This window comes from Bombus fervidus, chromosome 8 (genome assembly GCF_041682495.2).
Source record: "Bombus fervidus isolate BK054 chromosome 8, iyBomFerv1, whole genome shotgun sequence".
NCBI lineage: Eukaryota > Metazoa > Arthropoda > Insecta > Hymenoptera > Apidae > Bombus > Bombus fervidus.
In genome coordinates, this window is record NC_091524.1 from 8972196 (window position 1) to 8987076 (window position 14881).

Consider the following 14881-nt stretch of genomic DNA (forward strand, 5'->3'; position numbering starts at 1 on the left):
TATCAATTTTTAGAAAATTACTGAAACAGATACAGTATAAAACGATGTTATTCAAATATTTCATATTCGATATTTATGATAATAGTAATTATGATTTATATATTATGTCCTTTATTTTAAATAATTATAGATTACACATTAATGATGATCCAAGATAAAAGTATAAATTTAAGATTTAAATAATTTAAAATTCATATAATCAACTGCAAGTTACACTGCTATAGTACTGAATTACTTAACACATATTAAAGGGAAGGTGAATTTATCATATTTCTGAGTCATTAAAATTTCGCCTGGTTTAAGGAAGTGGAACAAATACACAAAAAAAATATATCGTGTTACATCAAATACAATTATCAAACAATATGGTTATTATATACATAAGAAAATACTCCTATGAAGTGCTTTAATACAACATACAAAATAATATATGTATATATATATATACATATATTCTACAAAAGCTTCGAATGTAATCATAAAGTTTTTAGTACACAAAAGATCAGTTTTTGCTAATGCCTAAGAATGGTTCTAAAGTAATGAACGACAAAAACTCTTAGACTAAAAACTAACGAATTAACGGCGAAAAGATAATGAATAATGAGCCGTCAGAAATTTTAAAGATGCTCTTTTATCGGAAATATTATCTTATTTACAAACTTTTAATAAGTCGTGCCTTTTAATATAATCTCCATAGATTTTATTCTAACGTGGAAAACACAAATTATTTTTAAATCATTGATAACCACGCGATACAGGGTGATCTATTATTAAAGAAACAAGACTGCTACTGGTACGCATAATGTCAAGTTTTCTTAACACTTTTAAGAGATTTAACCACTCGCGAGGCAATGATTACATCGTGCTCTAGGTAGCAAAATATTTTTATTTATGTTCATACAGAAAGTGCCTCGTATTCTTTCACTTTTATTGATAATAGAACCTATATCTATAATTTACAAATACTGACATTCGAATAACATGTAAAAACGATTCGATCAATAGTAAACATATATAAATACTAATTAGCTTAAAATCAAGTAAGCTTTATCCGAAATATCAATAATTTATATTGCTTTAGCTTTTTTCCTACTGCATATATCCTTGTTAAAACATACCTTGTAACACAAAATTGATATATTAAAAACAATAAATTGTTCTTTATTATGTTAACAATATTGTATTGTTTCATAATATATAAAATTATACTTTAAATTACATAAAAAGATTAAACAGTTAAGATTTATTTTCTTTTAATTATGATTCATTTGACATTTATTACACAACATTTCTTATATAAATTGATTAACAGAAATAAAAAAATATATTTATACTGATAATTGTAACAATTCTTGCCACCTTATTCTTAATTGTAGATATTATGAACTTTTATGTTTAGCTCGTTTACTTAAAGCTTGATACAAACCAATCAAGGAAGACAAGGTTCCAAGTGCCCCAACTTGCCAAGTTTTTAACTGTCCTCCCCAGAATGTGCCAGATGGCAGATAACTAACTGCATAGCTTATATCTAAGACTAATCTTATGCAAGTTAGTAATTCATTCCACCTCTGTCTGCTTACTGTTTTCAAGGCGATTCTGTTCAAAAATAAATATTATATATATAAAATAAAAATAAATAATTGATATTATAACATCTTATTAATCAAATCAATATAAAAATATTTGTATATTGTTCCTAAATTTACCTTGTATTGCAGTTAGTTTTACTAAGATGTGTCTTATAATTGCTAAATTGTTTTAATTTTCGCAGAGATCTATAAAAAAATATACATATAATCAAGGCGTTTAAGTACAATATTTAATTATATCTTCTGTATAACATACTTTAATAATGACAGTTGCAGAGAAATTATCCAGAACCACGTTGAAGCATTATTCCATGCTTCAGTATCAATTTTAATCAGTTTATGTTTGCCAGTCCAAAAAATGTGTTCTACTGGGCCAAACATAATATCCACCAAAATCTGCATTAATTCCACACATCTGATCAACCGATCTGGCTCCTATTAGATGACATATGAAATTTATATGCCTGTAGAAGAATAGTATACATTTGTACATTACATTAATATATAGAAAATGAAACACAATTTGCAGAAATTATTTTCTTTTACATTGTAAGTATATTTTACTTCATTAATATATATACCTCTTTTCCCCATCCATATGTCATTGCATAATGAATGGTTGGTATGTCATCTAATAATCTTAAGATCATTCTGCATTCACTCATTTGACTGCTAAATATTTTTAATTTCTTTTCTGTTTCATTTGAGGATGTGCCCAACGTAGCAAATTTTGCCATATAAGACAATGTTCTCAAAAATTTATCTCTACCTTGATGTGTTTCCAAATATTCTGATATTAATGCAATAGTCATATTGGAATGAATATGTTTGAAAATATAGATCTGACACTGTAATAAAAAAAAATGTGAGATAATATAATAATTTTATTAAAAATAATAACTTTTTATGGATCTGATTATTATATAGTTGAAGCAATAGTAATATGTATAATTTGTAAGATCAAGTGTAAAAAATGGCAACTCACCGAATATGTAATGCAAATAAGTTCTTAGCTATACCAGCCTATACATATGTGTCCTACTTATTATTAATAAATAACATATGTCACATGAAGGACTATGCAAAGTGAGTTAAGCTGTGGAAAGAATTAGTTTTTTCATACATTTCATACAAGATCTGCGAATTATTTATGTGCATTTACATTTTATTTTGTTATGAAATTTGTAATTAAAAATAATTTTAACATAAACAAGTTTGAAGTGTGACTTTTCATCCCTTCTTACTTGACAATGCACTCTTGCGGTTGTGTCACAAAAATTGAAATAAAAATGTAGTCGGTAAAAAAGAAACTGTGTCATCTATTGGTAAAAATCAAAATATTTGTAAATATTGAGAAATTGACATATATAGAATTATTAAATAATATTCGTGGTATAATTATTCTTTCAAGAGAACACGAGTTTGATTATTTATAAAAGATTAGTCTTATACAAATAAATATCAGAATTCTTCGGTTTCAGTAATGATTTCAGCTTAATCATTTTTAATAAATTATATTTTGCTGAATACTTATCGAAATGTATTTCCAGTATTTTACACTACAAAATTAATTAGCAGCATAAATAAAATGCATTATGTTATATCAGGTTGTATTATCTAAGTTAAATATAACTTGTAAAGGTCGTATAACGACATTTTTCATAACAACTAGTCCCTATTAGAATAAAAGATATTCCATAATTTTCAACATACAAATATTTTTAGTTTATCGTCTAAGTATCACAGATAAAACTTAGTTAAAGTACCTTCTCGATTAAAAGTACATATTTCATATCTATACTTCGTCTAAGTCAAGTTAAGAGCTAAATATACCTGGTCACGTGATTCTCCATTGTTCTACTAGCCATTAATTACTGGTGAATTATAATTTAAATTGATTTCTTAAACTTGACACATTTAATTAAGCAGTAACAGAAATAATCATTTAATCTAGTTCTAGGTACATTCAGTCTTATTACTTAAAGAGTTAATGTTCGAAAAAGGAGCTTTCTATTTAATAATTCTATCAAAATTAGAGTCACGAATCCTCAACAATTTTCCCTAGATTTTAATTACGTGGATTTATTTACCTCTCTGGCTGTATTCCGTGATCAAAGCATATAGTTATAACTGAACATCCTGTTTAAGATTCCCCATCTATATGTGCAGTAAGTTTATGGCGAACAGAGTGTAGTGGGGGAACTGTCTTCTCAAAGCGTCGTATTCGCTCATTGTTGTGTGTCGCTTTAGAGCAACGTGATCAGTGGTTTGGAGACGTGATGACGTCAGACTTCGAGGTACAAGCCGAGAGCGCGTTTAAAGCCGAGTAGGGCGTGAAAGTGTGTGTCGATGCCGCTCGTTTTCCTTCTAGTTTCTTTTAATCTAATCCTCGTTCAACGAATAATGTGCAAATAGCATCGTGTGCCGCCGTGAACCAACGTGGGACAATTATGTTCGGTGTTCTTTTAACGTGATTAATAGTGAAAAAAAAAGGAGTACCATGTTCCGCTGCATACCGATTTTTAAAGGGTGTAACAGGCAGGTGGAATACATTGACAAGCGTCATTGCTCTCTGCCGTGCGTCCCCGATGATATTTTACGATATTCGAGAAGCTTGGAAGAGCTCCTGCTGGACGCGAATCACATTCGTGATCTACCTAAGGTAGACAAATACCGCTACATGCCAACTTTTCTGTCTTATAACCCGTATCTCTTTTTCTTTCTATGCGTTTCTCCCCTCTCTTACTTCTCTCGCTCTATCTTTTTCTTATTGTATCTCTTTTCCTCTTGCTATTGTGCCCATGACGTATCGTACCATCGGCTGTAATGTAACGGCGAAGAATGTATACGGCATAGCTGATATTTTTTTATTTTATTATATTAGCAACCAGAATACAATTCTTTGAGTTAATTTACTGGGTTGGGTGCTGTCTAAAGCATTACTTATGGCGTAAAGGGTAGTTTTTATTGTCATCGTTATTATTTTCTTATCAAATACTCTTATTATCGTGTCTTTCCTCGTTCCAGAATTTTTTTCGGCTGCAGAAGCTACGAAAGCTAGGCTTGAGTGACAATGAAATTCACCGCTTACCACCAGATATCCAGAATTTCGAAAATCTCGTGGAGTTGGATGTATCCAGGAACGGTGAGTGCACGTTTTTCTTTTTTCTTTGAGTTTAGTCATTTGTGGTATTGTGGCGGTGTGGCGTCCACGACGATAGGAAAGTACCGATCCCCGGTTTCAACGTTTCGTTAAGAATGAAACATTTTTCTGGACTGTTTTTATCTTCGTCTTTCCGGTTATTTTTCTTTTCGTACACGGTCGGTGAGCAAAGCACTGCTTGTACATGGCTTCTAACGAAGCACGTGTACATGGTTCAGACACGATTGTCAATGAGAAAGTCGAGTGTAATAACGTGCGTACAAAGGCGTCGAGTAAAGAAAAGTAGAGTTAAACGAGACGGACCATTAATGGAACCTCATGTTCGAGGTGGATAAACTGCGAAACAGTGCCAGTGTTAAATATTAACCCTCGAATAGTATACTATGGACGGGATGATGTATGAGTCATTTCTGACTTGTGTTTAAAATTCAATTTCTTAATGTAGTTATTATAATATATTAATGTAATGTAAGTATTATAGAAGTGTATAGACTCTATACAAATTTATATAATTTATTAAATCTTATTGTTGACACATCTTTCCTTTTTGAAACATTACACTGCACTGCGTGGAATACTAAAAATGCATTCTTTTGTTTGGTTTATTCAGTCGTAGCTGGTACTAAATACTTCATGGACCAGTTACCGCTATCACTGTATTTTTTTTTACATTATATTGCCGGTTAGAGTGGCGTAAGTAAAACATCGACTATGATGATCTAACAGATTGACTGTTACTTTCTGCGATACAAAAAAATAAATTTTGAACGTCATGGTTATAACCGTATATAGTGTAAAGTTACTATAATTTGTATTTTATTCTAATACAATTCATTAACAGTTAAAATACATATCATAAAAAGTAAGATTTCGATATATGATATCGATTCTATAGTCTATATCAGATGTTTCTTGATCATACTTTCGATATGTCGATCGTTGATTTGATCGAGAACGGCGATTATTGCATTTTTCTCGAGGGTTTAATTAATAAATCTAAATATTAGTCAATTTTTTAAGTTTGAGTAAAATAAAATCATTGATATACATAATTTTCTGCTTTATTTTTCTAATAAATAAATAGAGATACTATGAATTGTTTAGTAACTTCACATAAAATTATACTGAAAGAATTTTTTCTTTCTACTGTTTTATAAACTTATAAATGCATAAATTGGAAAAGGTAAACAAAAATTAGATATCTAAAGTTTGTTTATACTTCCGTAACATGGTTAAAATTTCATGAGGTCGCTCATACTGTCATTTTAGGGTTAACTATCGATCGATCGAACGTTTCGATTCAAGGATCGATTCAGGAAGATGAAGACACACATTCTTATAGTAAACGGCGCCTCGTTTACTTTCTAACGACGATGCAGCGGCTCGTAGCTCGAAAGGCACGTTGAAACGCGTTTTTTAGTCCCGCCTCGAAGTTGTTTCCCAAGAGGGAAGCCTTTCCTTTCTCGCTGTTCGCTGGATTTACTTACCGTTCCACTTCGGCGTTTTTATGTTTACCTTATGCTCGTCCCTCGCCACCCGCGTATATACACACTACACACGGAAACTTCGTTACTTCACATGCAGCACGACGTGACGGCCAAAGAAGGAATGTACCGTGTAGAGTAGCGATTTTCAACCAGTGTGCCGCGAGAGGTCCACAGGTGCGCCGCGAGAATTTTTAAAAGCACGTAATACCTAGTTATTTGGTTATTGATTTCTTTTCCCCTAGATTGTCAAATAAAAAATACAGCAGCAAAAAAAGAAAAAAAGAAAAAAGTAAAGAAAGGGAAAAAGAAACTAGCACTCTGGTGTCAGTGTTCCATCTTGAACTAAATATAATATATTTTCGGGCGTGCGGTAGAATTTTAGTAATTACAGCGGCTACAAAAAATATTTGTACATATCCTCATTTTTCAATGAAGCGATCTTTTACTAGATTCTTTAGTTGGATCTAATTAACTAGTATATAAATCATAATAGATAAGTGCAGTGGGATACAAATACTTTTTGTAGTCACTGTAGTTTATGTGTACCATAAAATAAAAAAAGGTTGAAAATTGCTGTTGTACAGTCGCAGTTGCCTCGTTTTACCATCAGATTATTTTTTCCCTTTCTTTTTCACCGGTCCCTTCTTCTTTTTCTTCTACCACTATTTCCCTGGAATGTTTCCTGCCGTTAAATGCTCAGTAACATTCGTACCTTAGTTTGCGCTTCACTGGACATCTTTCTCTTGAATGTGAAACTACGTTCTTGTCAACGTTTCACGGCTATTCCCTCTAAGGACTCGAGCTTAAAAAGGTAGCAGAAGAATGTAAGAACAATATTGATTTGAAGTTTTATGTTTAATTCTTGATATTTTAAATATTTTATAACTGGAATTTTGGTCTGTATATAGATATTTAAAGATATATCTTACCTATTTACAATAATTTATTTGTTCATGTCTTCCAGGTGTTGAGTACGTAGTGACGTCATTTTTAGATTTTCGAAATGACGCACAGTGTGGCATTTGTATAAGGAATCGGGGCAAAAATCAAAATTCACTGGTCACATTTGCACGTTCACAGGCAACGTTCGCACGTTCACAGGCCACGTTTGCAGATTAAATACGTACGGTTTGTAGAACAGGTTCCTACATTTGTAGGCCACGTTCGCAGGCAATGTTCGTACGTTCGCACGTTCGCAGGTAACGTTCGCATGTTTGTAGGCCACGTTGTTACCTGGCATTGTATCGTAAAAGAAATAGTTCCGTTGAGAAAAGGATCCCGTTTTACAAATCGAGTAAAAAAAAAAATATCGAATTCCTAAAGCCATTTATCTTTTTATACTATATTTTCTCTACCTCTGCTTATCACATTCTATAGGTATAATATATTTAACATATTATCAATTCCATTACAATATTATTCATAAGAAACATTAATATATTTTCGTATCTTATATTTCGTTTTACGATATTATGAGATTTTTTCATGGCCTATCTAGGAAGCTTTTAAATAACATCCATTCAAATGCATATAAGCTATCCAGTTGACAATATGTTAATTATGATTACGTATACAATGTGTCATAAATACCACGTGAATGAACAATGGACAACAAATGAGCCACTCAGAATTCTGATCAACTTCTCATACACTAAAAAAACAGAGAAAGGTGGTGATGTTGCAAACGTAATTTTTTCAAATTTATCTTGCAATTTACAATTACGCATCTCGTCTTGCTGTAAATAAACTCATGGTAGCGAGTGCTTAGCTAATTGTGTAGCTCATTTGTCTTTTTATATTATGTAAATATTAGTTATGTACCCGAGTAATGAAATTGATAAATGTATAAAAAGTAAAGTTGATCAATTTGGCTTATTTAGTGGAATTTAAATATCAAACGACGTCGTGTTGTCTTCTTGACTGTATCGCTAAAGGTACAATGAAAATACGCGCTATAGATAAATTCTCTCGCGTAATTACTACTTCCTGATGCGCGGTCGGTCTTGTTATCAATAGACGTGCCGCTTTTGCATTCTTTCGTACATACATGCGCGCGTGACACATCTCCGACCGAGTAATTAGCTTCGAACCATGATGCCTGTGGACGCATGCTTGTTTATTCGTCGCGTAAAATGAAATTTTTCATTCATCATGCCGGAATAACGGGCTTCGACTGCCATTACCGTTTTGTAATTTGTGATTCCATCTTCTACTCCCCAATAACATGATTTTATTTTTGCTGATATTATTTTTGATATACTAAGTGAAAAATATACGTCTTGATATAAACTTTTCTTTCAAAAATCCATAGTACATATATTTTATTTATATTTAAAACATTGTTTATAGAGATATGTTATAGATTATTCTTTATTATTAGCATTGCCTTATAAGGTTTATAAAAATATAAAATAACTGATATATATGAGAATGTCTTAAGATAGATTCATATCTTTTATGAAAACCTTTGGTAGAATAGCTTAATGGTTAATGGGATAATTTGTTTCGTTAAAATAAAATAACTCTGCTGATGCGTTCGTGAATCGTTGGACGATTTCTTCCAAGAGCTTTCACTAACGAGCCTCATTACCGAAATCGCTTATGTAATTAATTAAAACTTTAATTTATCAACAAAATTATCTAGATAATTGCTTAAAGTTTAATCGAAATTGGTTTCATTTTCTTGGTTACCTGACTCATTCTTCCAATATCTTCAATTAAGCGATTCACCGTTACCTAAACGATAGTACGTAATCTGTAAATATTTCAAATATGTACGTAGTCTTCGGTATTAGTTCGAACATTCGACATATCTTATTTCATTAGTTTGTGTTCGTTAATCGCTTCGTATAATAAGTTGGTGCGAAATGGTGGGAACGTTTAACGGTCTAAATCGAGCTAACAGCCCCCATTTTTAGTTGAAACGGTCGAATAATAAATGAAAAAAAGAGAGAGAAAAAAAAAGAAAAGGAGGAAAAGAAGAAGAAAAAATAGAAAAAAATTTCGAACAATACCAAAGTGTATAATAAGCGGCGGCATTGTACATACTGAAAAATGAATTCTTTTGTTCGCAATGAAAGTCGAGAGCTGGAGTTCCAGCGAAGTAAAACGTTCTGCCGGTTTTACACCACGTTGACCTGGCGATTTTCGAAAACGAAATCGCATGCAACTTCGTTGCTCACTCGCCTGTACCTTGTTCTTTCGCCTTCATTCGTACGATAAATCGAAACCGTTCCAATTTTTATTCAGTATGGTCAACTGTGAAATTCTCCGTACTTCGCAGTAACAGATCCTTTGTACTATTCTAATTGTACTATATCATGATAAATGTAAGCGTGAATGGATCAAAAGAGTCCATTTTATATAAAATTCATAAATCTCATCTTTCTCATTCTTTTGTACATGTTGCTTGTTGGATCGTTGCTAGTGGCTTATACTGAAAAATTTGAAGTTTACAGGATAAACATTCTAAAAATTTGCACCTACAAGTTTTTATCGATTTTCTTAGTTTTATCGAATTTTTATTGACTTTCTTAAAAAAGATTATTGCATACATACGTAATTTTCAAACCAGATAAAAAGGCTTTCCGTAGGTCATCGACTGTTCTCCTTCGCAATAACTGCTAAAATTCCTAGAATTCTTATATTGTTATTTATCGATAATTTTCTATTTCATGATCGTACAAATGTAATCATTGAAAAGATACAATTGTACGACCATTGAAGATTGAATGTATGTAGTTATCTTTGAATACAGAGAAGATAGGCAACGCAAACTAGATAAGGGGAAATCGATTACCCAAATTTCGACGGACATGTGGTCATTGGCTCGTGTCACTTGATTGTTTTCGAGTGACCACCATCGTGATACATCGATAACGGGTCACGATTTCATCGATAAGATCTCTTCATCGTTGTCCATCAGCTCAATCAAACAGTCGCTTTAACAGTAGCCTTTATGCAATCTCCACTTCTAAATGATTATGTATCGAACTAAGAGCAATTTCCTCGAATAAGAAAGATTCTATATTGAAGTAAGTACAATATCCTCGGGGAAAGAAAGATCATACATTAAACGAAGAAGAATTTCCTCGAACAAGAATAAGAAAGATTATATACTGACCTAAGAACAGTTTCCTGGAATAAGAAAACTGATCTGTTCTAAAATTACGGATCTTTGAGTAGTTCTTAACTTAGACATCATCTTTCGACTTTGAAACTCGAAACATTAAAGAAACCACTCGAAAAATTTCTCTTCGCCAACAACCTGAACTTCACAGTGCTCGGAGACTCTCAAAGTGTTTCTAGCCGCTTGAGAAGCTTCCATCGGGTCACTTTATGGCTTTACTGTAATAAAACCAAAAAGTACCAAGGTGTATTTTAATCTATACAGTATATTAATCATTATTTTGTACAATTTTTTGTCAACTTAATTTGGAAGTTGGACGAATTAAAATTAGAATAGATTGGGTAGAAACTGCGACTATTTGCAAACCTAAAACTTTAATTTTACAAAACCTTAACCATCTCGATCGTAACCAATTTCTTGCATTTTTAACTTTCATTTCATTTAATTTATATTTCAAACTCTCTCGATGCTGAAATACCACGATATTAGATTTTCGGGAGTAATCGTGTTTGCACTTTGCATCTTCATTTTGCACTTCCACTTTGCGCCAACGTTTCGTAGACATTACAATCCACTTCTTCGGGACAGACTTGAAGCAGTTTCATATATCTACGAAACGTTGGCGCAAAGTGCAAGTGGAAAGCGCAAATGCAACGTGCAAATGAAAAGTGTAAATGCAAAGTGCAAGTGCAAGTGCAAGTGCAAAATGTAAACACGATTGCTTCCGAAAAACCAACATCATGGTTTCTTACATTTTCTTTTCCCTATTTGCCCAACGAAGAATTAAATCACTATTAAAGTAGTGAAGAGACCACTCGAATCAATCAATCGAAATGACATTTTTCTATTGTCAGAGAAGAATCCATTTATCGACTTTTATTCGATCATCGATCGATGCTTCCTCTTTAGTTTTACGAAGATGAAGAACAATGAAAGAACCAAGTCTTGTACCAAGGAACATTTCGTTGTTCTCTTCATTTCTCCCGTTCTTCTCGTGATTTTTATCGAACGAATATTACTTCTGTCTTCTCAAGGACGTCATTTTATTGCCAGCCATGACGCGCATAGATGGAAGATCTGTGTCGTCGGTCAATGACACACAATGGCATTCCCTACGAGATCGGAACTAGCGTTCACCAAATATAGGACGTTCGAAGTTGTCGCGTCTTGGATGTGGTATAGTAATTCGATATTAGAGCACGTTAATTTCCACGAGCATGACAAACTTGAACTCTCTACCTCGGGAACGATGCTTCGTGTACTGTTGGACTAAGTGGGTTGATCTTCTATGGGATTAGGCGTTTCCAGGATTACACCGTGTGAGAATTAACACGAGGAACACCGGCCCTGTTTCCTGGGGAAGAAAAGAGGCTTGATTTAGTATGATTTTAACAACGGGGAAAGAACAGGTGACGGCAGTCGAGCTGAAAGAGAAATCATACTTCCTTACCTAAATTCTAGTTTATTTTAAATTAGATTATTCGAATTTCAACTAGAATTTGTAATAAAACTTGTCTCAAGATTATATTGATAGAAATAGAAAGTAATTTCATCATAGTCATTTTTTCTATTAATTCTATTTTACTATTTATGATATAATACAAATTATGTACAATACACTATAATATAACTATAATATAAAATATATTAGAAATTCATATTTTACTGTAAACATTTTTTTAATAACGTTTATTAGATGTGTTTGGCAGAGGAATTGTAAAACGTTATATATCCAATTTTCTTAATCTTTTGAGAGATATTACCACATATTATGTATGTACATAAGAGCACATAGTTTCTGTTTAATTCAAACAGATTCTGGGAAATAAACACGATTGAAGAATAAAAACAATTAAATAATATGTTGATTGCCAAACAAAATACGACGATTTTAAATCATGTTACCAAAGACTTCCTCCGGCATTTATCTCTGAATAGTAAAATTTGTAAGCAGAAGATGTGTTAACAGCTCTAGCCGTGAACTTAATTTTAGAAATACCCTGTGATATACAAATAACTATAAGCAATTTTACGTCACCGGCTATGAATGTGTTAAAAGGAACTGGAATTTTAAAGTTCCCCTTCTAAAATCTACTTCTCTTGCGTTCCATTTTGTTGATCACATTCTTCGTGGAAAGAGGAGGCGGAATGGCACCTGAAAGAATAGGGGTGGATGATGAGATCCGGCTGTCTTTTAGACTGATAAAATCCTCCGGTTTTAAATTCCACCTGGAGCTTGAGGATTTTCATTTGTCGAGTTATTTTTTAAAGTATTTGTGCTTCGTTGAAATACGCGAGGAATTTAAAGAAACACCGCGTGTGCTTGTTTTATAGAATGTTCAAGTTTCACGGCGTATTGGGGCTTCTGAAATATTGGACACCTGAATGAGCGATAAAGCTGTTTGAGTAGCTGATCCTCCAGTTATTTTGAGCTACGTATAGAGCTATCGATTGTACACAATTCGCTGTAGCCTGGCCGTTCGGCCCCCTTTATTTTATTTCAATATCGTGCTGGAGAATATAAGCATTCTTCTAAAACCGTGATATTTTTCAACAAATAACGAAATACCAGAATGTTCGTCGATAATTCACGGATAATGTATCGATCGTCGAAATCCGAAAATGGTAAATCGTTTCTGTGGAGCGAAATTACTTCTTGGTTACATAATATGTTTTTTGGAACTGAAAGAAGATAAGATCTTACGCGTATACGAATATATAAATGTCGATGATCCGTTTGAAGAATATTATTTCATAGATTTATTTTATAAACAGAGCTCGTTAAACTTATTTGTTATTTTTATCGCTCCATAAAAATTAATTGGACCAAGAAGAGTAGTTCAATAAGAAGGAAAAGATATAAAAAGAAAAAAGAAAGAAAGAAGGAAATTGGGTCATAATGGATGAAATTTATATAAAACTGAGAATATTCCAGTTCCTCTATCTCAAGTAATGTTAAAAGAAATAAAGAAACCTGCTTCATTCTCGAAGAATTAAAAAGAATAAACATAAAGGAAGACACTGAAGGTGTTAGCCGTTCTAATTTCTGTGGTATTAGTCTTCATTAGTGATGTAAGATGATAATCATCTTCCTTAAAGTCTTTTATATCTCATACACATGTAAATACCGCTGGTTATCGAATTCATTGGAGTACTCCCACGTGAAAAGGCTGGTCAGACTGGCTTTTTCGTGACGAAGCACGCTGGATTCTTCGAAAAATTATTTCCTGTTTCGTCTATCCTCTCGAGGGAACGTAACCGCGAGAGAATCATGGACGTGCGACGACTCATCACGGCATCGGTTATTTCCTGGTTCCAGTTAGTTTATTGTACCGGTACTATGACAGCTCTAATAACACTCACGATGACAATATACCGCAATATGCTTATTAAAAGCGCCTGTCTAAGACAAAGCCTTAGTTATCGAATAATTCCACTAGTTATCGTCATGTTCTATAACTTGTCTCTATAACCCGAATTTTGTTGACTTGTAAGAGAAGAAAATTGTAGCGTGTCGTTAATCGCAATATTTCTAATTTTACCTTGATTAAAAATTTGATAAGTAAATCGTTCGTTACTAGTTATAATGATATATTAATAATTACAATAAGTGTAGTAGTAGATAGATAAATAAAACTTTCAAAATATAATAATAGTAATTATATTAATAATTACGTTCTCGTAACAATAAATAAAATTTCCAGATTACAGGCGATTAAGCGCTTATTGATAGTTGACATTCAAACATGTTTCTTGCATCAAAGTTGCAAAACTCGTCAGTTTACGAAAGTATGAAATTATGGTACACGACGGTATGTAAATTTGTCTGAAAATGCTATTTAAATGGATTGATTGCCCCTCGTTGATGCAATTACCACGAAATGGAATTTCAGGTTTCAGCCACTTAGCTGATGCTGTAGGTAGTTTGTGAGCGTTGCATCGACAGTATGTTTATCGATATAAAACCAACTAAAAGAAGGCTTCTTTAATATAACTTCAACGAAATTGCAAATAAAATTAATTCGAATAAAGTTATGCGGAAATATGTAGAAAATTTTTAAGGAATTATTATTGGTAGACAGCGAATGTTTATGAGAAATTTAAGGGTGCAAATATGCACAGAATGCACATAATTCGTAAAATATACAAAAGGTATCTAAAGAATAATTATTCGTTATTATTCCGTTTTCTTCGTTCTGTTCATAAGAATATAAATTTACATAAACATGGGTAGTCTAATTATTGAATTAATTTTTCATGAATTTAATGGCAAACAGAGCGAGTCTGATAATTTTACATGGCGCAGCTTTGTCTAAGTAGTAGCACGTGCGGATCACCACGTGACGACATGGATGAACAATAAATTTCCTTCGCGCGTGATGACATTGATGAACGCATACCATCGCGTTCACGAATTGAACAAAAAGATAAAACTATTAATTGCCACGTATATATCTCGCACGTTTTCGCCAATAAAGAAAATATTTTCCCTGGTTCGTATTTCCTCCTCCGG

At 32.6% G+C, this 14881-nt stretch overlaps 2 protein-coding genes across 11 annotated transcripts in view; one reads left to right on the plus strand and one right to left on the minus strand.

Annotated features, from left to right (window-relative positions):
• Positions 1–866: 866 nt before the first annotated feature.
• Positions 867–2857, minus strand: Pex11c (peroxisomal biogenesis factor 11c). Its single transcript, XM_072009273.1, has 5 exons — positions 2575–2857; positions 2171–2437; positions 1846–2024; positions 1707–1775; positions 867–1596 (listed from the first exon to the last, which is right to left on the minus strand). The coding sequence occupies exons 2-5, from the start codon at positions 2399–2401 to the stop codon at positions 1380–1382; spliced, it is 696 nt and encodes a 231-aa protein (XP_071865374.1). The 5' UTR covers positions 2402–2437; positions 2575–2857; the 3' UTR covers positions 867–1379.
• A 948-nt stretch (positions 2858–3805) lies between these two features.
• Positions 3806–14881, plus strand: part of Scrib (scribble planar cell polarity protein) — a 53102-nt gene continuing 42026 nt past the window's right edge. For 8 of the 10 annotated variants that reach the window (XR_011800498.1, XR_011800500.1, XR_011800499.1 and 5 more), the window contains exons 1-2: positions 3806–4251; positions 4617–4734. Coding sequence is in view for 7 of the 10 variants with exons in the window: in XM_072009108.1 (XP_071865209.1) it covers positions 4090–4251; positions 4617–4734 (280 nt within the window). In the remaining 3 variants the exon portion in view is untranslated. The remainder of the gene's footprint in view (positions 4252–4616; positions 4735–14881) is intronic. The other 2 variants (XM_072009112.1, XM_072009109.1) reach the window with 1 other exon arrangement.

What these genes read in the sequence shown, in the direction of transcription:
- Pex11c (XM_072009273.1), bottom strand. Translation starts at nt 2,401, where the DNA reads ATGACTATTGCATTAATATCAGAATATTTGGAAACACATCAAGGTAGA. An exon ending in CATATGGATGGGGAAAAGAG is followed by an intron (nt 2,025 to 2,170) that starts GTATATATATTA and finishes GTCATCTAATAG; the next exon opens with GAGCCAGATCGGTTGATCAG. An exon ending in AAAACTAACTGCAATACAAG is followed by an intron (nt 1,597 to 1,706) that starts GTAAATTTAGGA and finishes ATTTTTGAACAG; the next exon opens with AATCGCCTTGAAAACAGTAA.